This window comes from Symphalangus syndactylus, chromosome 13 (genome assembly GCF_028878055.3).
Source record: "Symphalangus syndactylus isolate Jambi chromosome 13, NHGRI_mSymSyn1-v2.1_pri, whole genome shotgun sequence".
In the NCBI taxonomy this organism is placed as follows: domain Eukaryota; kingdom Metazoa; phylum Chordata; class Mammalia; order Primates; family Hylobatidae; genus Symphalangus; species Symphalangus syndactylus.
In genome coordinates, this window is record NC_072435.2 from 105,876,484 (window position 1) to 105,901,175 (window position 24,692).

A 24,692-nucleotide genomic window follows, 5' to 3' on the forward strand; every position below is an offset into this window, starting at 1 on the left:
TCCAGGAGCATGTGGCAGTTGGTGGCAGTACTAGTGTGTCCGGAATTGGTGGGTTTTTGGTCTCACTGACTTCAAGAATGAAGCCACGGACCCTCGCGGTGAGTGTTACAGTTCTTAAAGGCGGCGTGTCCGGAGTTTGTTGCTTCTGATGTTCAGATGTGTTCGGAGTTTCTTCCCTCTGGTGGGTTCGTGGTCTCGCTGGCTCAGGAGTGAAGCTGCAGACCTTCGCGGTGAGTGTTACAGCTCATAAAAGCAGTGTGGACCCAAAGAGTGAGCAGTAGCAAGATTTATTGAAAAGAGTGAAAGAACAAAGCTTCCACATTGTGGAAGGGGACCGGAGCAGGTTGCCACTGCTGGCTCGGGCAGCCTGCTTTTATTCTCTTAACTGGCCCCACCCACGTCCTGCTGATTGGTAGAGCCGAGTGGTCTGTTTTGCCAGGGCGCTGATTGGTGCGTTTACAATCCCTGAGCTAAACATGAAGGTTCTCCACGTCCCCATCAGATCAGTTAGATACAGAGTATTGACACAAAGGTTCTCCAAGGCCCCACCAGAGCAGCTAGATACAGAGTGTCGATTGGTGCACTCACAAACCCTGAGCTAGACACAGGGTGCTGATTGGTGTATTTACAATCCTTGAGCTAGACATAAAGGTTCTCCAAGGCCCCACCAGAGCAGCTAGATACAGTGTCAATTGGTGCATTCACAGAACCTGAGCTAGACACAGGGTGCTGATTGGTGTATTTACAATCCCTGAGCTAGACATAAAGGTTCTCCACATCTCCACCGGACTCAGGAGCCCAGCTGGCTTCACCCAGTGGATCCTGCACCAGGGCTGCAGATGGAGCTGCCTGCCAGTCCCACACCGTGCGCTCGCACTCCTCAGCCCTTGGGTGGTTGATGGGACTGGGCGCTGTGGAGCAGGGGGTGGCGCTTGTCGGGGAGGCTCGGGCTGCACAGGAGCCCATGGAGGCGGGGGAAGGCTCAGGCATGGCAGGCTGCAGTCCCAAGGCCTGCCCCGCGGGAAGGCAGCTAAGGCCTGGAGAGAAATCGAGCGCAGCGCCGTTGGTCTGGCACTGCTGTGGGGACCCAGTACACCCTCCACAGCCGCTGGCCCCGGTGCTAAGTCCCTCATTGCCCGGCCGGCCAGCTGCTCCGAGTGCGGGGCCCGCCAAGCCCACGCCCACCTGGAACTCCAGCTGGCCCGCAAGCCCCGCACGCAGCCCCAGTTACTGCTCGCGCCTCTCCCTCCACACCTCCCTGCAAGCTGAGGGAGCTGGCTCCCGCCTTGGCTAGCCCAGAAAGGGGCTCCCACAGTGCAGCAGTGGGCTGAGGGGCTCCACAAGTGCCACCAAAGTGGGAGCCCAGGCAGAGGAGGCGCCGAGGGCTGTGAGGACTGCCAGCACGCTGTCACCTCTCACTAGGACTGTTAAATGTTAGCAGTATAGTGTATCCTAAAATTTTTATTTTTGGCCGAGTGCGGTGGCTCACGCCTGTAATCCCAGCATTTTGGGAGGCCAAGGTGGGTGGATCACTTGAGGTTGGGAGTTCGAGACCAGCCTGGCCAACCTGTTGAAACCCCATCTCTACTAAAAATACAAAAATTAGCTGGCCACGTTGGTGCATGCCTGTAGTCCCAGGTACTTGGGAGGGAGGCAGGAGAATTGCTTGAACCCGGGAGGAGGGGGTTGCAGTGAGCTGAGATCATGCCACTGCACTCCAGCCTGGGCGACAGAGCAAGACTCCATCTCAAACAAACAAGATTAGCTGGGTGTGGTGGTGGGCACCTGTAATCCCAGCTACTCAGGAGGCTGAGGCAGAAAAATCGCTTGAACCTGGGAGGTGGAGGTTACAGCGAGCTGAGATCATGCCACTGCACTCCAGCCTGGGCAACAAAGCTAGTCTCCATCTCAAAAAGTAAAATAAAATAAAATGTTTATTTCCAAGTTAGTCTTAGCATTTGTTTCAAACGCTTTACCATCTTGGTAGTTCTCTTTGGTACCCAGATTGAATGCAGTTATGTAAATGGAGTCTGGTTGTCATTCTAGACATTTTTTGTCTTCTGACAGTCTATGGAAACTTCTTTGGCAGCCTTAATTACTCTACCAGCTAAAACCACAGTCTTTCTCAGGTGTTCTTCCCATCCCCCCATTCCTAAATTTCTAGACTTTTACTGGCATAGATTATTTTGGTTTTAGTCTAAACGTAGAACTTAAGCAACTACCATTATTGAACCTCATTTAGCTTAACCAAAGCTGTTATCTCTTTGGACCCTGATTTTTTATTGTTTCTAGCTTTGTCATGTTCTTCAACTTGGTAATTAGAAGTCTTTTGATACGTGTATACTAAAGGAAATATGTGTGCCAAGTACTTTATTCATTGACAGATATTTTATTTGACACCCACTGTGTGCCAGGTATAGTGGTAGGGCCAGGAAATCAGTGATGTTTGAGTGACTCTGCCTTTATGGAGCTTTTGGTTTTAGTGGGGAAGAGTCTTGAAGACCATGTGAGTGTAAGGAAAGGACAGGATGCTCTGTGGGCACACAGTGAGGGATGCCAGCCTAATCTGGGAGTTAGAGGAAAGCCTTACTATTTATGGGAGAAGAAAGGGTATGTGAAGGCCCAGAAACAAGTTAGAGGAACTGAAGAGCATAGTGTGTGATGCTCAGAGGGAGGTGAGAGGGTGAGAGGCAAACAGCACTTGGGTCGTGGAGGCTGTTATAAGCCCGGGTTGGGATGCCAAAGAAGCTGTTGAAAGATTTTAAAACAGCAGGAGATCACATTTGCCATTTTAAAGACAGTACTGTCTAAGAAACAGATTGGGAGCAAACCATAGTAGTATAATATGGTATTGTGTAATGTTCCTTCCCTGTTCACCGTGAGGCCTGGAAGTAGTTTAAAGTAGTCAAATAGAACTTCTCAAATGAAGAATTTCATTCAGTCTGTGCTAAAACTACAAAATTTATGACTCAAATTGGAAACACGGTGAAAATGTTTGAATCAGTTAAATGTTTAAGTAGTTTAAGATAAATCTGTTATGGCTTGAGTTTCCTAGGAGCCATTTAGATTCAAAAACAATAGTGGTATTTAGAAGGTAATTTCTGGTCTTACATAGTGTTTTTCTTATAAAAGATTTTAATAACTGGTGTTTGCCACAGTAAATTAGGTTTTTAAAATGCATAATAAAATTGATTAATAAAAAGGATTTTTTAAAAAAATAATGCTGGTTTTTGGTTTGTTTGGGTTTTTTAGAGATGGAGTCTCACTGTGTCACCCAGGCTGGAGTGCAGTGGCGCAATCTCAGCTCACTGCAACCTCAGCCTCCCAAGTAGCTACGATTATAGGCGCCTGCCACCATGGCAGGCTAATTTTTATATTTTTAGTAGAGACGGAGTTTCACCATGTTGGCCAGGCTGGTCTCAAACTCCTGAATTCAAGTGCTTCGTCCGCCTCGGCCTCCCAAAGTGCTGGGATCACAGGCGTGAGCCACCATACCCGGCTTGAATAATGGTAGTTATAACCATCAGTATTTATATTTGACATAAGTGGTACAAATAATGTTTAAGTATCATGGCTTATAAACGTTTGCATGGAGTTCTAAAATGTGGCAAACTGATAATTTAATGAACTCTTACTTGCACTCTTGGTAACCCTACTTCAAGTATACTGTGAGGATTTTGTTCAGGTAGGAAATCTTTATTGTAATAGCAAATTAAAGAGCTGTGGATTTTCAAGAGCTGAATTTGAAAGGTGTCAGATGTTAAATGGAAGGTAATTCAGAGTTTATTCTTTTATTATACCTACCTCCACCCAAAGAGTCAGAGAAAAACATTTGGAAGAAAAAATTGCAGAGCATCCCTTTGGCAAGAGTAAGAATTTTCCACTACCACTTGCCCTAAGGGCATTGACATGCCTCACCAGGGAAATGTTACAGGATGTGATCATCGGAACAGCCTTGCCTGCTCTTCATGCACAAAATCCTTTGTCTGAAATTCACAGAAGCCTCTCCAGACAAAGGGAAATTGTTGTGTCTTCACTTGAAAAGTATTCAGTGGACCTTTACTTTCATGGACCTTTTAACTCTAAGAACCTGTTTTCCTAATAGAGTCAACCCTAAATTGACTCTCATATCAACAAAAGGAATGTAACAGTCACGCAGCAAGTTAAACAAAGGTTTTCATTAACTGAGCTTCCTTAGAGAAGGCTCCTTTTACTCCCTAGCCTGAGTTCCTGTGCATAAAATGAAGAGGACATTGGTTGGTCAAGGTGATGTGATGGTCCTTCTAGCTAAGAAAATACTAGAATATGGGAGATTGGTTGGTTTGTTTTTGAGATGGAGTCTCGCCCTTTCACGCAGGCTGGAGTGGCGCAACTTCGGCTCACTGCAGCCTCCACCTCCGGGCTCAAGCGGTAATCTTGCTTTAGCCTCCCAAATAGCTGGGATTGCAGGTACCCACCACCACACCCGGCTTATTTTTGTATTTTTAGTAGAGACGGGGTTTCACCATGTTGGCCAGGCTGGTCTTGAACTCCTGACCTCAGGTGATCTGCCTGTCTCAGCTTCCCAAAGTTCTGGGATTACAGGCGTAAGCCACCGTGCCCAGTCTATGGCAGGTTTTTTGGATTTATGTTTCTTCAGTATCTTTCTACAAAGATCAGTTTCTAATATAAGCCAATTAAACATAGAAACTCTAAGGTAGCACATTTCCCAAGTGTTGGGAGGCTTTGGAGCTTTTTAGCTTCAAGTTGGTGCGCCTGATAGATGAGAAACAGCACAACAGAAAAGCTGTTCATAGGATCCATGACCCTAGCTATTGCATTTTTTTCTCTTGCATTAATTTTTCTAGTGTATTTGTAAAACCTTTTTAAAAATACGGATTCTTAATTTTAAAATTAGCCTAGTGCAGTGGCACATGTCAGTAGTCCTAGCTACTTGGGAGGCTGAGGTGGGAAGATGACTTGAGCCCAGGAGTTCAAGGCTGCAGTTCACTGTGATCACGCCAGTGTACTCCAGCCTGGGTGACAGAGTGAGACCCTGTCTGTGAGAATAAAAAATGAAAAAAAAAAAAAAAAAAAATGTGGATTCCTAGACCCCACTCCAAATGCATTTAATCAGTACTCTTAAAGAACCTGTAAAAGACCTCCAGATAACTCTTCCTGTAGTTTCTAAATATTTAATTGCCACTTGATTAGAATGGAAGTTGTAAGATGGGAACATTTAGAACAGCTGTGGTCAGTTTTTAAGGGCTTCCCAGGCATTTGACATTTGTTCCTCTAGCATTTGACATTTAAGATATTCCTCAGTATTTGGCCAAAAGTTAAATGTGTATCAATACAATTTCTGCATGGCGAAAAAACACCTTTCATATATTTTAGTAGACCTTTATAAAGGGAAAGAGTACATGTTGGTTTCCTTATAATGCCGGTATAAATATAATCTTTCATATACATAATATATAGTATATTATATATTAATACTGTATATAATAAATATATACTACATGTATTGTATATTTATACTATAGGACCAATAGGTAAGACCTATAGTCCTGTACTACCTGTTGGTCCTGTAGGTGTATCTATTAGTGTTAGGTAGGACCATTACTAAATACAGTGTGTATATATACTAAATATATATATTTAGTATTGGTCCTACCTAATACTGTTAGATAACGATTGGATATCCCTAATCTGAAAAGCTCAAAGATCAGAAACTTTTTGAGCACCAACATATGATGCTCAAGGGAAATACTTATTGGAGCATTTCAGATTTTGGGTTTTTTGTGTAGAGATGTTCAACAGTAAGAATATAAATCAAACACTCAATTTTAATTTTAAAATTCTGTTTCCAAGCGTTTTGGGTAAGGGATACTCAACCTGCAATATGTTGGCAGTGTTACCCAGGAAATTTAACCTTGGTATTTCTTACTGAAAAATACATTTTCTATTTATTTCAAATCCTCCGAGCTTCCACTGAAACACAGCAAAATACATGCCAAAACATTGCTTTTGCATCCTCTTGTACGTTGTACTCAATTTAAATATGAGATTTGTTGGCCTTTTAAAATTTGTCAAGTATGTGAGAGTATGAGCTAGGGTTTATATATTGAATTGTTTAAGTCTGTGTTCAGCAGTTACAATGCAGAAATAAAATAGTGCTTATAGATTGACGACCGCTATCTCATATTGGACAGAAGTCTTCTACTTCGTAGGATCATGACATTGACGTAAATCAAATCCTCAGACACCAAAGGAACATTTGGAAATAAATTTTCCATTCAGGGTCATAATATTCATCATTGCACTTGTCCTCTTTTTGAAATGTTCGAGGGCATGTAGGATCAGGTTAATCATGACAGGCAGAAATAGTGCAGTATAGGGCGTGTTGGCTGTTAAAGACCACTAAAGTTTAGAATATAGTTACTTTGTGGTCGTAAATCATCTGTTAGATGTACTCTCTTCAATGTAGTTAGAGCAGAATTATATTAAAATGAAAGGTTCTCGTTGATTCAGTCTGAATATTGCCGTTCATTGCATAAGCATTTCCAGCAGGAATTTCACCTTAGCTTGTGTGTCCCTGCAGTCAAATGCAAGGGTGATCTTTGCCTCTTGAGATTATATATTGACAAACTCTGTGCCACCTTGTGACCACATTGCTTACTTAGGCTATAGCGTTGTTTTTATGCACTCAAATTAAAAAATTAAACCATATTCTCCCTGAACTTAAGCTCCGAAGTGGAGAAAAATCAGAACTAATTTGAAGGTTTAAGAAGTTCAGTGTTGGCCAGGTGCAGTGGCTCACACCTGTAATCTCAGCATTTTGGGAGGCCAAGGCAGGTGGATTGCCTGAGGTCAGGAGTTTGAGATCAGCCTGGCTAACGTAGTGAAACCTTGTCTCTACTAAAAATACAAAAATTAAGCCGGTTGTGGTGGTGCACGCCTGTAGTCCCGGCTACTCAGGAGGCTGAGGCAGGGGAATCGCTTGAACCCGGGAGGTGGAGGTTGCAGTGAGCTGAGATCATGCCACTGCACTCCAGTCTGGGCGACAGAGCAAGACTCTGTCTCTGAAAAGAAAATAAAAAATAAGAAATTCAGTGTTTACTTCTTGGACAGGAGTGCTATTTTACCATTTTGTATATGACTGGTAACATGCAGTTCAGTATAGAGAGTAAGTCTGAAAAATGATTTGACTTAAAAATGCCATCTGCAAGTATGGGAGATTTGCTTATGTAATTTGCAGCTGCCCTTGCCTAAGACTTACAAAACCACCTTAATTATCTTTCAGAAAATCACAGACAGCTGTTTTGTTGTTACTGTTGTTGTTTTGAGACAAAGTCTCGCTCTGTTTCCAAAGCTGGAATGTAGTGGTGTGAATTCCGGCTCGCTGCAACCGTCTCAGTAGCTGAGACTACAGGCACACCACCATTCCTCCCGGCTAATTTTTTATATTTCTAGTAGAGATGGGTTTTCGCCATGTTGGCCAGGCTGGTCTCGAGCTCCTGGCTTCGAGTGATCCTCCTGCCTTAGCCTCCCAAAGTGTTGGGATTAATGGACAGCTGTTTTAATGTCCAGCTGCTTCATGTGATTGTGCACCCATTCAGCAATATTTGAATACCAGCAGAGGGCTGGAACACCATTCTCAAGGTGCATGGCTTTCTCTGTTACTTGGGCTATGTTGTGGCATTTCACTTTATATACATCAAGGAAAGGGGCTGAGATTTGGGCCCTTTAAGAGCTATTAAAGGAACTTGGCCTAGGAAAGAAGACTCAGTTGACTTAAAGATGTTCAGGTTATGCAAGAAGTTTATTATTCATTTAATTGATATTTCTTTTTATGAGACGGAGTCTTGCTCTGTCGCCCAGGCTGGAGTGCAGTGGCGCGATCTCAGCTCACTGCAAGCTCTGCCTCCCGGGTTCACGCCATTCTCCTGCCTCAGCCTCCCATTAATTGATATTTCAAAAAGTATCAAAGGATATATGCCCCAGCTGTCCAATGTTACTAGTTTGCTACACCTTCCCAGAGGTGTTTCTTTATACCATTGGAAGTTGTCGTTTTAGTATGAATTAATTACGTGTTATACGAGCATATCAAAGGGTTTGAAACAGTGAAAGAGCTAAGACTAACTTGGAAGTAAACATTTTATTTTATTTTACTTTTTGAGATGGAGACTAGCTTTGTTGCCCAGGTGGTGTGCACCTGTAGTCCTTCTGCTTGGGAAGCTGGTGGGAGGTCAAGGGTGCAGTGAGCTGTGATTGCCCCACTGATCTCTACATCCTGGGTGACAGAGCAAGACCCTGTCTCAAAAAAAAAAAAAGTGGTGTTACTGTGTAGTTTTATTTTGCATTTGCCATGTGTTTCGTTAATTGAATATCTTTTTAAAGGGGGCCATTTGCTTCCTGTTCACAAGTTAGCCTTTTTGATGGAATGAATTATGGCATATACAACTTTATTCTCTTTGCTGTGCCTTGTATATATGTAGTAAGCCTTTTACTTATTGCTAACTAGAAAAGTATTCTTTAAAGTGAAAGCTTGAAGGCCTGTCTGAAGATACAGAGCAAAACTTCTTAGAATAATGTAGTTAGGTTTCCTTAAGCCTCATTCTCTTCCTTCCTAAATCAAATCTTGAATCCATCTAAAGTTTTTTATGACCCCAAGATAGGTTGATCACTTTGCTTGCTTTAACAGAATTTTATGTATTGGTGTTATATGCAGATCATTTATTTTCTTTAAAAATTGATTTGAAGACAAATTCATCTTTAGATAGCATAGTTGTAAAAGTTGCTCATTTCAGCTGCCTTTTTTTTCTCCTAATTAGTTGGTGACAAAGTTCCTGCTGATATAAGGTTAACTTCCATCAAATCTACCACACTAAGAGTTGACCAGTCAATTCTCACAGGTAAATATGATATATTAGGTCACTGAATTTCTGAAGACCTTCTCATATCCCATGCCAATAGAGTTGGCTCTTGCCTCACTGTCCCTTTATGGTATCCCATCTTAATCCTAAGATACTTATTTCTTAGTGCTTCAGTCTCACTCCATTGCCCAGGCTTGAGTGCAGTGGCGTGATTGCGGCTCACTGCAACCTCTGCCTCTCAGGTTCAGGCAGTTCTCCTGTCTCAGCCTCCCGAGTAGCTGGGACTACAGGCTCCTGCCACCATGCCCAGCTAATTTTTGTATTTTTATTAGAGACGGGGTTTCACCTTGTTGGTCAGGCTGGTCTTAAACTCCTGACCTCAGGTGATCCACCTGCCTCGGCCTCCCAGAGTGCTGGGATTATAGGCGTGAACCACTGCACCTGGCTGCTGATATGGTTTTAAAGGCATGATTTAAAAACAAAACAAAATGGCTGGGCACGGTGGCTCATGCTTGTAATTCCAGCACTTTGGGATGCTGAGGCGGACAGATGGCTTGAGCCCAGGAGTTAAAGACCGGCCTGGGCAACATTGCAAAACCCCATATCTACAAAAAATACAAAAATTAACCAGGCCTGTAATCCCAGCTACTCAGGAGGCTGGGTGAAAAGATCACTTGTGCCCAGGTCAAGGCTACAGTGAGCCATGCTTGTGCCTCTGCACTCCAGCCTGGGGGACAGAGCAAGACTCTGTCTCCAAAAAAAAAAAAAAAAAAAAAAGTTGTAATTTGTTCATTACCATAGGTAGTAATCTTAAGGTTGAATTGTTGTCTGTTTTGTGGAAAGCAAATTACTTATTCGATGTCCTTTTTCTAGGCAAGAAAAATAGACTCCAGTGCTGTAGTTTTTTTCATTGGAGGAGTGCTAATGTTGCATCAATCTTTACAATATCCAAATACACGATTAACAAAAGTTAGCCCCCGTAAGAGATGAAAATTGTACTACCTGGAATTTGCACAATTGTTTGAAACATTTTCCCGTTTTTGTGTGATAAAAGCACAATCTAGGGTGGAGGGTTCATACTAACTGGAAGTAAGTTTGTCAGAAGAATTAACTTTAAATACAATGCTAACTTGGATTAAATAGTGAGTAAATATAAAGTCTAAAGGCTCTCACGATTTATCTGATTATCAATTTTGAAAAGCAACTAATGTCATGGAGACAGTGATGTGAGTAACCTGGGCTCTATTTTTTTTGGTATTGTTTCTTTATAAATAGCTTACTTATTAAAACTCTCATTAGCAACAACAAGCTGGAGACCAATTAAGCCGTAAAATGTTGGGGAAATGGTTGGATTATTTGTGTGAAATTCTCATAATGTGCCCTAAAGACATAGTTGCCATTTAAAAACTTTTTTTTTTTTTTTTTTTTTTTTTTTGAGGCAGAGTCTCTCTCTGTTGCCCAGGCTGTAGTGTAGTGCCACAATCTCAGCTCACTGCAACTTCTGCCTCCTGGATTCAAGCTATTCTCCTGCCTTAGCCACCTGAGTGTCTGGGATTATAGGCGTGTGCCACCATGCCCAGCTTATTTTTTTAGTAGAGATGGGGTTTCACTGTGTTGGTCAGGCTGGTCTCGAACTCCTGATCTCATGATCCGCCTGCCTTGGCCTCTCAAAGTGCTGGGATTACAGGCATTTAAAAACTTTTTAGGCTGGTCACGGTGGCTCATGCCTGTAATTTCAGGACTTTGGGAGGCTGAGGCAGTAGGATCACTTGTGGCCAAGAGTTTGAGAGAGCAATTATAGTCTCTATAATGAAAAACTTTTTTTTCTTTTTAAAGACAGTTGCACTGTGTCACCCAGTGGCACGATCTCAGCTCAGTGCAACCTCTGCTTGCGGGGTTCAAGTAATTCTCATGCCTCAGCCTCCCTAGTAGCTGAAATTACAGGCACACACCATCACACCTGGCTAATTGTATTTTTAGTAGAGATAGGGTTTTGCCATGTTGGCGAGGCTGGTCTTGACCTCCTGACCTGAAGTGATCGCCCGCCTTAACCCCCCAAAGTGCTGGGATTACAGACATAAGTCATCACACCCAGCCTATAATAAAAAACTTTAAAAATTAAAAAAAAAAATTTAAACTTCATAGAGGTTCTCAAATATATCTTTCTTTCATTAAGAAATCATAATGTAGTTTTTGGCTAACTTGTGGAACCAATTTTTTTGGTCAAATATTGAGAGTGAAGTTTGCTGCCTGTAACTTAAAGTAACATTTAGAGACATATTTTACTCAGATTGACCCTAATTATATATCTATGACATGATTTTTAAATTGAAATCAGCTGGGCACGGTGGCTTAGGCCTGTAATCCCAGCACTTTGGGTGGCCGAGGTGGGTGGATCACCTGAGGTCAGGAGTTTGAGACCAGCCTCGGCCAACATAGCAAAACCCGTCTCTACTAAAAATACAAAAATTAGCTGGGCATGGTGGCACATGCCAGTAATCCCAGCTACTCGGGAGGCTGAAGCTGGAGAATTGCCTGGGAGGCAGAGGTTTCAGTAAGCCGAGATTGTGCCACTGGATTCCAGCCTGGGCAACAAAGCAAGACTCTGTCTCAAAAAAAAAAAAAAAAAAAAAAAGTAGTTCTTTATTTACCATGCGATCTTTCCAGTACACTTGATAATTGCTACTTCAGAGTATAGCCAGATGTGGTGGCCCACACCTGTAATTCCAGCACTTTGGGGAGGCCAAGATGAGCAAATTGTTGGAGTCCACGAGTTGGAGACCACCCTGGGCAACATGGTAAAACGTCATCTCTACAAAAAAATACCAAAAAAATTAACCCGGCATGGTATTGGGTGCCTGTAATCCCAGCTATTCAGGAAGCCAAGTTGGGAAGATTGCTTGAGCCTGGGAAGTTGAGGCTGTAGTGAGTTGTGATCGTGCCATGGCACCAGCCCGGGTGATAGAGCAAGACCTCTGTCTCGAAAAAAAAAAAGTATCAGTATATATGTTAAAGTATTTATTAAAGTATACAACAAATATATGTAAATAATACAGTCACAGTATCAGTATAAAATGATTACTGAAAAATAAATTAATTTGAATAGTTACTCCAGAAAATAATCAGTGGGGATTCTACTTGAAAATTCACTTTTTTATTTTGGAATTGTGTTGATTTTTATCCTGACACCCTTTGTTCTGGTATTAATTTCCATTACTAAATTTTCCCAGCTTACCTCCTTTGAGTGAATTGGGCCTTTTGCCCCTTTTCTCACACTGACAGTATCCCAAGAGTGGTAATGGGTGGGCATGAATGAGAGGTTCTAGGTTCTTGGTGTGGGTCGCAGAGATCTGTTTTTTCTGTCTCACAACCCGCTTAGGTGAATCCGTCTCTGTCATCAAGCACACTGATCCCGTCCCTGACCCACGAGCTGTCAACCAAGATAAAAAGAACATGCTGTTTTCTGTAAGTACTTTATGAAGTGTGTTTTTATTTACAGACATTTCCAAAGCCTAATCAAATGTTATGTTTTTCACTGCCAACCATCACTGGCTATCATTCTAAAGGATAATCACACTTTTCATGGTCAGTCTTAGCTGTCAGAATATGGCAGTAACATAACGTGTGACTTAGGTCTTTTAATTGGCGAGTTTTGGGGGACCAAAAAAAAAATGACCAGCTCATACATCTTCAAACTCTTACCTGCAAACATAGTTGAAAAGTAGATTTGTTTGGAAAAGCCTTAGCCAATAAAGGGTATTTTCAAAATGATGTAGATGACAGCTGCTATTTGTATGTGGTTCACAATAAAAAGGTGTGTGTTTAGAGAGAGAGAGAAAGCATACATGGCAAACCATTAATAATGGTGAGTCTAGGTGCAAAGTATATGAATGTTCATTTTACTCTTTCACTTTTTCTGTTGATGGGAAAAATTTTTTGAATAGTGAGGAAATGCATGGATTTTTGGTTTGGAATCTGTAATGATTTTAAGTTGGGGACATTTGTGGGTTTGTATGAGAGCCTGACTACTACCCATAGTAAGTAAATAGAGGTACCCTGAAAATAGTGAAGCCATGTCCTTCTCTTATAACACTAGGAATTAAAGTGGCATGGGAGAGACTGCTTACACTTGATTTCTTTGGTTTTTGGACCCTGTCACATGAGTAGCAGTTCTCAAGATAGCCCATGGGGCTAGTTGCCGTTCCTATTACAGTGAGAAAAGTAGGGGCCTTGAGTTGTTGGAGCCAGAAGTGGAGAATGCTTAGAGTTGAACTATACGAGTTTGAAAAATTGGGAACACAGAGGGGTTAAGAGCACTGCTTGAAGATGGTCTGCAAGCCGGGCTCAAATAGAAATCTAGGTGGGTCAGTACAGAGCTAGCTGCCTGGCATAAGTAAGTACCACATGGAGCACTGCTTGTTGTCACAGTTGTATGGCTGGTTGCTTGAACAGTAGCCAATGGAAGACCTAGTAGAATGTGTTGAGAATCTGGGTGCCCTAGTCAAAATCCAGCATTGGTATTTAAGTTGGGATGTGGTATTCATCTTGTGACCAGTTCTCTACTTCTGTCCTAGGGTACAAACATTGCTGCTGGGAAAGCTATGGGAGTGGTGGTAGCAACTGGAGTTAACACTGAAATTGGCAAGATCCGGGATGAAATGGTGGCAACAGAACAGGAGAGAACACCCCTTCAGCAAAAACTAGATGAATTTGGGGAACAGCTTTCCAAAGTCATCTCCCTTATTTGCATTGCAGTCTGGATCATAAATATTGGGCACTTCAATGACCCGGTTCATGGAGGGTCCTGGATCAGAGGTGCTATTTACTACTTTAAAATTGCAGTGGCCCTGGCTGTAGCAGCCATTCCTGAAGGTCTGCCTGCAGTCATTACCACCTGCCTGGCTCTTGGAACTCGCAGAATGGCAAAGAAAAATGCCATTGTTCGAAGCCTCCCGTCTGTGGAAACCCTTGGTTGTACTTCTGTTATCTGCTCGGACAAGACTGGTACACTTACAACAAACCAGATGTCGGTCTGCAGGGTAAGAGGAGTAATTTAGAATACTCCCTGTCGTGGTTCTTTGTTCATCCTACCAATATGCCTTCATGCCATCAAAACTTTTGATTTGTAATTTCATACCTTTCTGTGGGCTGTGTGTATAGTCTGAGCTTAATTTCTAATATTTGAGAGGATCTAATCATTTAATTCCTAAAACTTTCACAAAATACAGGATGTCTGCATGGCTGGTATACTTGTATTAGATGTAAGACAATTAGAGAAATTATATTTTCCTTTAATTTAAAAAAAAAAAAAAGCTGGGTGCAGTGGCTCACGCCTGTAATGCCAGCACTTTGAGAGGCCGAGGCGGGTGGATCACCTGAGGTCAGGAGTCTGAGACCAACCTGACCAATATGGTGAAACCCTGTCTCTACTAAAAAGACAAAAATTAGCTGAGTGTGGTGGCGTGCACCTGTAGTCCCAGCTACTGAGTGCTGAGACAGGAGAATTGCTTGAACCTGGGCGGCGGAGGTTGCAGTGAGCCAAGATCACGCCACTGCACTCAATCCTGGGTGACAAGCAAGACTCCATCTCCAAAGAAAAGAAAAAAGACAAGGTCTCACTCTGTTGCCCAGGCTAGTGTGCAGTGACACAGCTGTGGCTCACTTACAGCCTCAACCTCCCAGGCTCAAGTCCTCCCACCCCAGCCTTACAAGTAGCTGCAACTACAAGTGCATGCCACCATGCCCCACTAATTTTTTATTTTTTGTAGAGGCAGGTTCTCACTATGTCACCAGGCTGGTCTTGAATTCCTGGGCTCAAGTGATCCTCCTGCCTTGGCCTCCCAAAGAGCTGGGCTTACAAGCATGAGCCACCACACTCAGCCTCCTTTCTAATTTTCCTGATCCTCTGTCTCTAGGTGTATGTTAACAGACAAGTTCTAGAGAAAGCTGCTAGTTAACCTCCCTACCTGAAGTCCTAATTGGTTTTTCTATCACACGTTGAATGAAGCATGCTTTTTCCTAAAAAGTAGATAGTCATCTCTCGGTATTCATTGGAGATTGGGTCCAGGACCTCCCTCAGATACCAAACTCTGCAGATGCTCAAGTCTCTGAAATGAAATGCTTCAGTACTTGCATATAACCTTGTTCATCCTCCTGTATACTTGAAATCATCTCCAGATTACTTACAATACTTAACATAGTATTATAAATGATATGTAAGTAGTTAAACTGTGTTGTTTAGGGAATAATGACAAGAAAAAAATGTACATGTTCAGTACAGATGCAGTTATTTTTCCATCTGCTGTTTAGTTGACCGTGGATGTGGAACCTACAGGTACAGAGGGCTGACTAGAATTGCTTTTAACTTGCTTTATTCTGTGTATTCATCATATATATTTTTTGTTTGTTTGTTCTTGTTTTGAGATGGAGTTTCTCTCTTGTTGCCCAGGCTGTAGTGCAATGGCCCGATCTCAGCTCACTACAACCTCCGCCTTCTGGGTTCAAGTGATTCTCCTGCTTCAGCCTCTCAAGTAGCTGGGATTACAGGCATGCGCCCCCACGCCCAGCTAATTTTTTGTATTTTTCGTAGAGATAGGGTTTCTCCATGTTGGTCAGGCTGGTCTCAAGCTCCTGACCTCAAGTGATCCACCCGCCTCCTCGGCCTCCCAAAGTGCTGGGATTATAGGCGTGAGCCCCCGTGCCCGGCCATCCTATATTTTTTGACCATCATTTGATAAAATAAATAATTTAAACCTGCTGTTAGAAAAGTAACAACTGAATAAATAATGCAATAATTATACAGCTGGATTATTTTGTATAATTCACTTTCCTTAGGTTTTGCTTAGACAACTTGGTACAAGTCTATTCCAAAAGGTACACATGACTCATACAGAGTAGACATATGTCAGATATTTTATTCGACTCATTAATTATCAAGGAATCTATTTGAGGAAGTGTTCAATATTAGAATATTAGAATAGGGATTGCTAGGTTAGATTACAAAACTAATGTCTTATAGGGGAACCTCATATAACATGAGCATTTATTTAATAGCACAGTGTTACATTTTCCTAGAATGGGCTTGTTAAATAATGCTTCTGTATGATATTGAAAGGATGTAGTTATCTTGGCCTTTTCGTCAGGTTTTAGATAATTATTTTTAACATCGGAAATTGTTTTATAATCAGTTAAGCCCTGTGAATTTTTATCTTGCCAATTTTAAGTTCAGGATGATTTTTTAGATACAGGTTCTCCCTCCCCCGCAAGCTCCTTGTGAAGTCCAAACCCACATTTAGAATTGACAGAACTGGGGTGTTCCAACTTTCAAAGTAGAAAGCTTCTAGGTTTGTCTTAGGTTTCTCCAGGATATTAAGGTGTTTGACTGAGCTACTTAAGTTCTTATTTTTTGGAACCAAAAGGTTGGATGAATCGGCCAAAAGTCAGTTTTGTCATACTGGTTGTTTCAGGAAGAGAAAAAGGAATTTTCTTATTTACTATTTTGTGTCTCACTTAGCCTGAAAGCTTTAATTCCTCAGAATAGTCTTTATGTCCATGAAAGTAAGCCATGTGTAAAATTGTAATTTTTAAAATTTCAGTTTCCCAGTTGATTATAAAATTTTTTTTGTTCTGTTCTCCCTCAAATGGCTTGACTTAAAATGTATTCTTATAATGAAGAAAAAGCCTGCCTGTTCTGAGTGAAGCTCTACCTCACAACAGGAAGCTGGTGCTAATTGGTATTCTGCAGGAGGCTTCTTGCAGTGGTATTGCATAACTGCCCTTGACTTAGGAAGATTTTCATCCTGCATATCCTAAATGGTTGACTTGCTCACAGTCAAAAATGTCTAAGTTCATTTAGGTTTAGCTAATGTAGATTCAAATTCTGAATGTCTTTTAGAATATTTTGGGCTTTGGTATAGACTCAAAGAATTTCACCTTTTTGGCTGGGCACGGTGGCTCACGCCTGTAATTTCAGCACTTTGGGAGGCCAAGGCGGGCGGATCACCTGAGGTCAGGAGTTCGACGAGACCAGCCTGACCAACATGGTGAAACCTCGTCTCTACTAATATTACAAAAATTAGCTGGGCATGTTGGCAGGCGCCTATAATTTCAGCTATTCGGGAGGCTGAGGCAGGAGAATCACTTGAACCCGGGAGGCAGAGGTTGCAGTGAGCCGAGTCGTGCCATTGCACTCCATCCAGCCTAGGCGACAGAGTGAAACTCCCCCTCAAAAAAAAAAAAAAAAAAGTTATTTTAAAATAAAGATTAACTAATTTCCTTATTGAATGTGAGATGAATTGCTATGAAAAGATGTGTTTTTAAAACACAACATAGCTTTGTTGTTGTTGTTATTACGGAGTTTCGCTCTGTCGCCCAGGCTAGAGTGCAGTGGCGCAATCTCAGCTCACTGCAACCTCTGCCTCCCGGGTTCAAGCACTTCTCTCCCTCAACCTCCCAAGTAGCTGGGATTACAGGTGCCCACCACCATGCCCGGCTAATTTGTTATATTTTTAGTAGAGACAGGTTTCACCGTCTTTGCCAGGCTGATCTTGAGCTCCTGACCTCATGATCCACCCACCTCGGCCTCTCAAAGTGCTGGGATTATAGGCGTGAGCCACCGTGCCAAGCTCAACATGGCCTTTTTAACTTGAGTTTTACATTTTTAAAATTCCCCTTTGAGAATGATTTGATCAGATTATTAATTGCTCATATTTCAGAGAAGGCATGAGAAAATACAGTTTCGACATCACTTTCTGTAATTTTTTCTTTTTAGAGGAGGTTTTACAAGTTTTCATTTGCAATGAAAACACAAGCCTAAATCTTACTTTTCCAAACTGGGCTTCCGAATTATAATTTGTGAATGAAAATCAAGCAGTGGAAAAATTATCTTTAAGAAAATAGCTTATGTCGCTTTAAAAAATAAAATTAATCCCTTCCTAAGCATGCTTCCATCTGTATTGTCTAGGGAACATCAGTTCATTCAGCTCTGCGGGCTCCTTACTGTATACATATAGTTATGCATCTTCATAGAACATGAGCTATTGCCACAATAAAAATAAGTGGGAAGGAGCAGAGAAGCAGTTTGTCTTATTTTACTCGGGAAATGTTTATGCAACTCTGAAATGTGAGTTTATTCTTCCCAAGCTTTTGTGCTTAGCTCTAAGGCAGGACTACCTAATACCACTCTCACAGCCAGCCATTTGAAATTTGGGATTCTGAGCAATCTAAAGAGTAACTTGTCTCTGGAACTGACCTTTTGCTGACCGAGAGTCCTCATAACTTGGGTTTTGTGTGGGTTGTTGTGTCTTTGGTGCCACTGCTGCTCATTCATTCAGCACCTCAGTGATGCTGTTTTTCATACTGTTCGATTGGTTGGGGGTGTGATGGGCGAAGCAGTCTATATAATTAAGCTAGTTAGGATAAGGGACAGTACTGCTGATGCTGAGTGAGCCTCAGTGAGTTTTATTAAAGTTGTTTTTGTAAATGAAAAAGGTTGTTTGCCTTTGTCTTAAGCTAACAAAGGTAGTTTATTTGTGTAGTATTTTTTTTAAATCCCTTTTAAATACTCTGATGTGTTCTCGCCCTACAGATGTTCATTCTGGACAGAGTGGACGGTGATACTTGTTCCCTTAATGAGTTTACCATAACTGGATCAACTTACGCACCTATTGGAGAAGTGTGAGTAACCCTCCTCCTCATTTAAAGGATCCGGTGTGGCAATTTAGTATTTTTATTGATTTGCAGCATGTCTACAAAGTTAAGACAGCTTTCTGAATGTGGCTCAAGTCAACACTTATTACTAAAGTAGTAAATGTTTTTAAAACAAAAACTTTGAAAGATGAACCAAAGGTTATAATCCAGTCATCTTTTTGCATCTTCTGGGCTCCAAACTTTCAAGAGGGATTGTGTTTGTTATTGTTACTCACTGATACCAGTGGTGGAAGAATTGAATTGACTTAAGAATATCTGGTCTTTTTACTGATTGATTTCTGATATTAGACATGCATTCTCTCTTTTGTTTTTGTCTAATATTGGCTCTGGCATCAAATTCTTTGGAATTTTTTCCAGTATGCTATCCCAGAAATTCTGTTTTCATTATTAAACAATTGCAGGGGGTGGCGGGGGGGAATGAATAGTGGCGACCATACCCTGCTCTAAGAGTGTTTTCTCTTTGGGCAGGCATAAAGATGATAAACCAGTGAAATGTCACCAGTATGATGGTCTGGTAGAATTAGCAACAATTTGTGCTCTTTGTAATGACTCTGCTTTGGATTACAATGAGGTAAGTCTCTTCATAAATTAGAAGAAATGGCTGTTCCTAGTTTAAGGGTGGGGTGGGTGGAGTGAAAGTCTAGCCTGCCTTCCTCCCTTTTGAAAGTCAAGGGTGCCTGATTTTGTTTCCCCCTTCCATTCAGAACCTTATGGTGAGGCCAGCATGACCTCACCAGAGAAAGCTGAAGAGCCTTTCACATATCCTCTGTGACTGAGCATTGCAGTTAGTTAACTAAAAGTTGTAGTATATGTGATGTTCTTATCTGTTGATAGCATACTTAGTATAAATGAATAAAACCCAGGATTGAAAATGCTTTCTTGAAAGCAAAGGGTATAGTTTCTATCTCAATGGTAAGCCAGTCCCTGTCAGAGACAGAATGTGAACTCTTCAGAATGATAAGCAGTGACATGGAATTACATTATTATGTGAAGACGCTCTTTGAATTAATAGTGTGATCAGTGGCTTCTTATGTTTGGGTGAAATAATAAATACTGTGTTTGATGTCACATTTAAGGGAAACGAAAAACCTACTTATTACAATAAGGTCACATGCACACCTGTACTTTGAGTATGTTTTTAATTATCTGGGTCACCTGTTCCAGAGGAGGATAAAAATGGCCTTACAATGTTGTAATAGAGGACAGATTGTGCTTTTGTGGAAAAAAATGTTAAAGAGAAATTTATCTGTGTACTTCTCCCTTTTTTCTACTTTCTGTGCCTTTAACCAATACAGGCAAAGGGTGTGTATGAAAAAGTTGGAGAAGCTACAGAGACTGCTCTCACTTGCCTAGTAGAGAAGATGAATGTATTTGATACCGAATTGAAGGGTCTTTCTAAAATAGAACGTGCAAATGCCTGCAACTCAGTGAGTATTTGAACCTGGTTTATTGTTCATGCTGCTTATCAGTCGTACTATATATACTTAGTGTCTGCACTGTCCTACTCTCTTAGAAAACTAATTATACCTTATCTCCTCAAACTTACAATATTTCCTTCCCCATACTCACTCTCAGGTAAGATGCTTTCCTGTGTATTTGACCAAGAAAATAAAAGCAATCGATAGCTAATTTCCATGAGTGACCCTCTGTGCCCACAGGGGCTGCCTTCTCCCATAGTGCTGTGAACAGTGTTCTTGCTCCTAGCAGAAGCCACCTCCTTCCAACATCTTTGCTGCATTATTGATTTCCATCTCTACTAGATGTTCTTCAGCATAGGGGGAAATAATAGTGTCTTTCTATCTTAAAACTTTCCTTTGACCTTATTTCCCCTGTCAGCTACCACACTTTCTTTTCCTGTTCAATTAAACTTTTTTTTTTTTTTTTTTGAGATGGAGTCTCTCTCTGTCGCCAGGTTGGAGTGCCATGGCGCGATCTTGGCTCACTGCAACCTCCGTCTCCTGGGTTCAAGGAATTCTCCTGCCTTAGCCTCCCTAGTAGCTGGGATTACAGGCGCACACCACCACGCCCGGCTAATTTTTTGTATTTTTAGTGGAAACGGGGTTTCACCATGCTAGCCAGGCTGGTCTCGAACTCCTGACCTCAGGTGATCCACCCACTTCAGCCTTCCAAAGTGCTGGGATTATAGGCATGAGCCACTGCGCCTGGGCATCAAACATTTCTTAACTCATTTGATGAGACCAGCATAACCAAATACCAAAGGTCAGTGTGGTGGTGGTGGTGGCAGTGGCAGAGGGCACTGACATTGTCCATGTATACACTGAACAAATAAGTGGCCTCTGAGCCTTTTTCTTTCTGCCTGTCAGAATCTTTGAGATAGGGCTCATTCGACCAGCATCTCTATGACAAGGGCCAGTAGCAAGGATGGGAGTCTCCACAGTGAGTTGGACTTGAGTGAGGTTCCTCTCAAAGAGCTGCTGCTCCCTCCTGCCAAGACCACCATACTGGACCTGTCCTGCGGTACTGGCCTTAGATTTCTGTGGCCTCACAAGCCCGGGGAGCCTAGACCTCAGTAGAAACACTTTGCAATGGCTGCTGGTGGACACTGGCCATCCATTGAGTCTCTAGCACCTGGGTCTCCTCAAAAGACTGGTCCCCCTGCCTGTCACTTGGCTCAGCTTAAGAACTTGAAATGGACCAGGTGCAGTGGCTCACACCTGTAATCCCAACACTTTGGGAAGCTGGGGTGGGAGAGTCACTTGAGGCCAAGAGTTTAGGTTGCAGTGTCACTGCACTTCAGCCTGGGCAACAGAGTCAGACCCCATCTCAAAAAAAATTAAGGCCTGAAGTGGCTAAACTTGAAGGATAACTTCCTTTATCTTATCCTGGCCAAAGTGGTAGATGATTGCTTGGATGAGAAGTGATATGCAGATAAGATGTTGCAATACACAAAGTCTGTGTGGGTCAGTTAGTCACGTGGGTGCCAAGGACAGGTGGGAGAGAAGAAGCAAGCTACAGAAGCAGCTCAAGAATGGGAACTGTGGAAGCTGGTTGTATTGGAGGAAGGAGTGTGATGCCCTCAAAGCAGCCAAGGAGGAGCAGTAAGGAGCTTAGGGACGTAAGTCAGACACTCAAAGTCTGTGTCTGGTTCCTGCCCCCACAAACCACCACCCAGGAAACATCATTCCTGAGCTGTGTGGCGGCAGCAGCAGCTGCTCCTTTTATATGGCAAACAGGCTGATTGCTTGTTGGGCAGGAGCCCTCCTACACTATCTTAGAGTGAATACCCTCTATCTGCAGTCCAGGGTCTACACAGCCACATGGTCCTCTAATAGGTCCACCAGACCATTTGCCTACAAACAGCCTCATCCTCAGTGCCCACTGTCTCCTAGCTGTGGAGCTTGGATTCCCATGGAATTGGGTTCTGCCGAACATACCTCTTTTTAGTGTCAGACCTACCCGTCTGTCATCACCATGGGGCTGCCAGTCAGTACTTTTGCAGCCTCTTTGTAGGACATTGTTGTAACTTAGGGTTCCCTGGTAGAATAAGGAGCAATGGGAAGGGGAGAGGTCCTGCATGCCTGAAGGAACAGGTCTGGGGAAGGAGAGAGGTAAAACTCAGCCTTTTCTAGTTGTCATACACAGCTGTATAAAGGCAAGCCTCATTTAGCAAAATGATTAGTTGTCACCACGTTTAATGCTTTTTGTATGTCATAAACCCTTTCATCCCTTCCTGGGTAATAAGGGCAAATGAGGAGGCATTGTGTCATTGGGGGGTAGTACAGCCTGAGTTGGGAGGGAGCAGTATACCTGTTTTTTTTTTTTTTTTTGAGACGGAGTCTTGCTCTGTCGCCCAGGCTGGCGTGATCTCAGCTCACTGCAACCTCCGCCTCCTGGGTTCCAGCGATTCTCCTGCCTCAGCCTCCTGAGTAGCTGGGATTACAGGCTAATTTTTGTATTTTTAGTGGAGATGGTATTTCGTCATGTTGGCCGTGCTGGTTTCAACCCCTGGCCTCAAGCAATCCGCCCACCTCTACCTCCCAAAGTGCTGGGATTACAGGCGTGAGCCACCGCGCCCAGCCCACCTGTTTTCTTAATAACCTCAAATATCAAGCATTTTAGTGACCACACAAAATCTCAGGGTGAAAAGTTCTAGACCATCATGTCCAGCCTGCAGGTAGGGACACCGAGCCCTTCCATGACCTGTGTGGCATAGTCTTCCAGTTAGTGTGAGGCAGCATTTTGTCTCCTTTATACTGTCCTGAGAAAACAAAGCTCACACTGGAATTGAGAATGTCTCAGCTGAAGTATAGATTCCTTTTCAGTAAACTGATGCACAATTCACAAATAGCAATCTCAGAGCCATGAAGGCCTTGGACCACTCCTTTGGCTTCTTTCCTCTACCCATGTGTCTTCCATGAACCCGAAGCAGTCTGCCAGTAAGTAAGGAGGTGGATCCTGGCAGAGCCACGCTGCCTGTGATTTATTAGTTGGTGTAACTAAAAATCTAAGGCAGCCTGAAAACAGCTTCACAGATTGAGGGTTTGAGTCGTTTGATTCTAGACCGCCGACTACTCCTGCCGAGTGATGGGAAACAAGTCATGTCATGGGGCTGAACCAGCACTGGCTCACTAGCCAGTGACCACACAAGTACGGGCAATGCTGTCATCCTTGTGTCTCCCTGTTCCAGAGCTCCCTTGTCCCATCTTTTTCACATCCCTTGGCCAAGGGATTGGAAACAGCTGTCATGCTGCTTCTTCACTAAGGAGTTCCAAACACAAGCTCTTTGCCTCCCTTCCCACTTGAGACAGCAGGAACCCATGTGTAGTTTAGAAGCAGAGAGAGCAGGTCCAGCGTTTTGGCCCCATGGCTTGTTTGGCTCGGTCCATGGTTCTTGGCCAGCCTAGTACTGAGAGGGATTTTCCTCCCCCACTCCCAGCCCAAGACCTCTTACCTGAGAAGGTCCACGCCTTCCTCAGAATCATTGTGTGTTCCTTTAGTCATCCCAGTGCCATTGGCACAAATGTTTAATTGAAACTAAACACACATATGATTGAGATGATACAGAATCGAGCGTAGCACCTCATACCCATTCCTTTGCTGCCTGAGGCGGTTCAGTGGTTGGCAGGCCAGCAGGATCGCTGCAGGGCCCTGAGCCCCATCTAGTCAGTTCATCAGCCTTCAGTCCTCCCGTAGCTTCCTAGGTTAGATGCTGATGTTCTTGGGGATTTCTATGATGATTTTTAAATGTGTGTCAGTGGGAGCAAATTAATATAATTAACTCACCACATTAACCAAATTAAGGTGGAAAAAACAATAAGGTCACCTCAGTAGGTGCATATGATGAAACCCATCTGTCACACCAAACTAAGACTATAAAAGCATGTCTTTAACGCTGACGGTGTGTTTACACAGAGACCATGCTAACATAACAGAATTCTCACCAGTTCTACGCAGTATTATATTGGCATTCTTGGTCTGTGTAATAGGCAAGAAAAGTATAAAAACTGGAAGAGAAGGGGTATCTTTAGTTGTAGGTAACGGTGTAAAGCCAAAGGTTTATTCTCAGTCCTCATCTTACCTATTTTGTTGGTGCTGTTACTCTCTCCCTCTTTGAAGCACCTCTTCACTTGGCTTCGACGATCCCACACTTGCTCTCCCTCCCTGGCCTCTCATTCGAGGTCTTCTTAGCTGGGTCTTTCACATAGCACCAGGAGGTGAAGGCTCCATAGTTCTCAGCCATTTCTGTCTATAGTTACTCCCATGATCTCTTCTGGTCTCATGACTAATCAGTAGCCACTAGCTATCTAAAACTACTTAGAATACTTTAAAAAAAAAAAAAAAAACTACTTAGAATACCTAAAAACACTTCCTTAGATGCCCTAGCCATATTCACTTAAAGTGCTTGTCCAACACGTGTGACAGCCACATGAACAGTGGCCACAGAGCATTGCCATCTTTCAAGAGTTCTGGTGGACAGCTCTGCCTGGGGCCATCTCTTCACCTCCAGCGTTCCCTAGTTTAAGTCAGTGTCATTATACTGAATGGTATTCCTTGTCTCTCTTCAGCCAATGCTTTTGGTTTTTGAGACGGAGTTTGCTCTTTCGTCCAGGGTGGAGTGAAGTGGCGCAATCTCGTCTTGCTGGAATCTCTGCCCCCCTGGCTTTA

The 24,692-nt window shown here is 42.8% G+C and overlaps 1 protein-coding gene across 3 annotated transcripts in view; it reads left to right on the forward strand.

Moving 5' to 3' along the window:
- Positions 1 to 24,692, forward strand: part of ATP2A2 (ATPase sarcoplasmic/endoplasmic reticulum Ca2+ transporting 2) — a 73,492-nt gene that overhangs the window by 35,751 nt on the left and 13,049 nt on the right. For all 3 annotated transcript variants that reach the window (XM_055236364.2, XM_063614434.1, XM_055236363.2), the window contains exons 6-11: positions 8,817 to 8,897; positions 12,238 to 12,323; positions 13,433 to 13,897; positions 18,445 to 18,533; positions 19,035 to 19,137; positions 19,862 to 19,993. In XM_055236364.2, the coding sequence (XP_055092339.1) occupies positions 8,817 to 8,897; positions 12,238 to 12,323; positions 13,433 to 13,897; positions 18,445 to 18,533; positions 19,035 to 19,137; positions 19,862 to 19,993 (956 nt within the window). The remainder of the gene's footprint in view (positions 1 to 8,816; positions 8,898 to 12,237; positions 12,324 to 13,432; positions 13,898 to 18,444; positions 18,534 to 19,034; positions 19,138 to 19,861; positions 19,994 to 24,692) is intronic.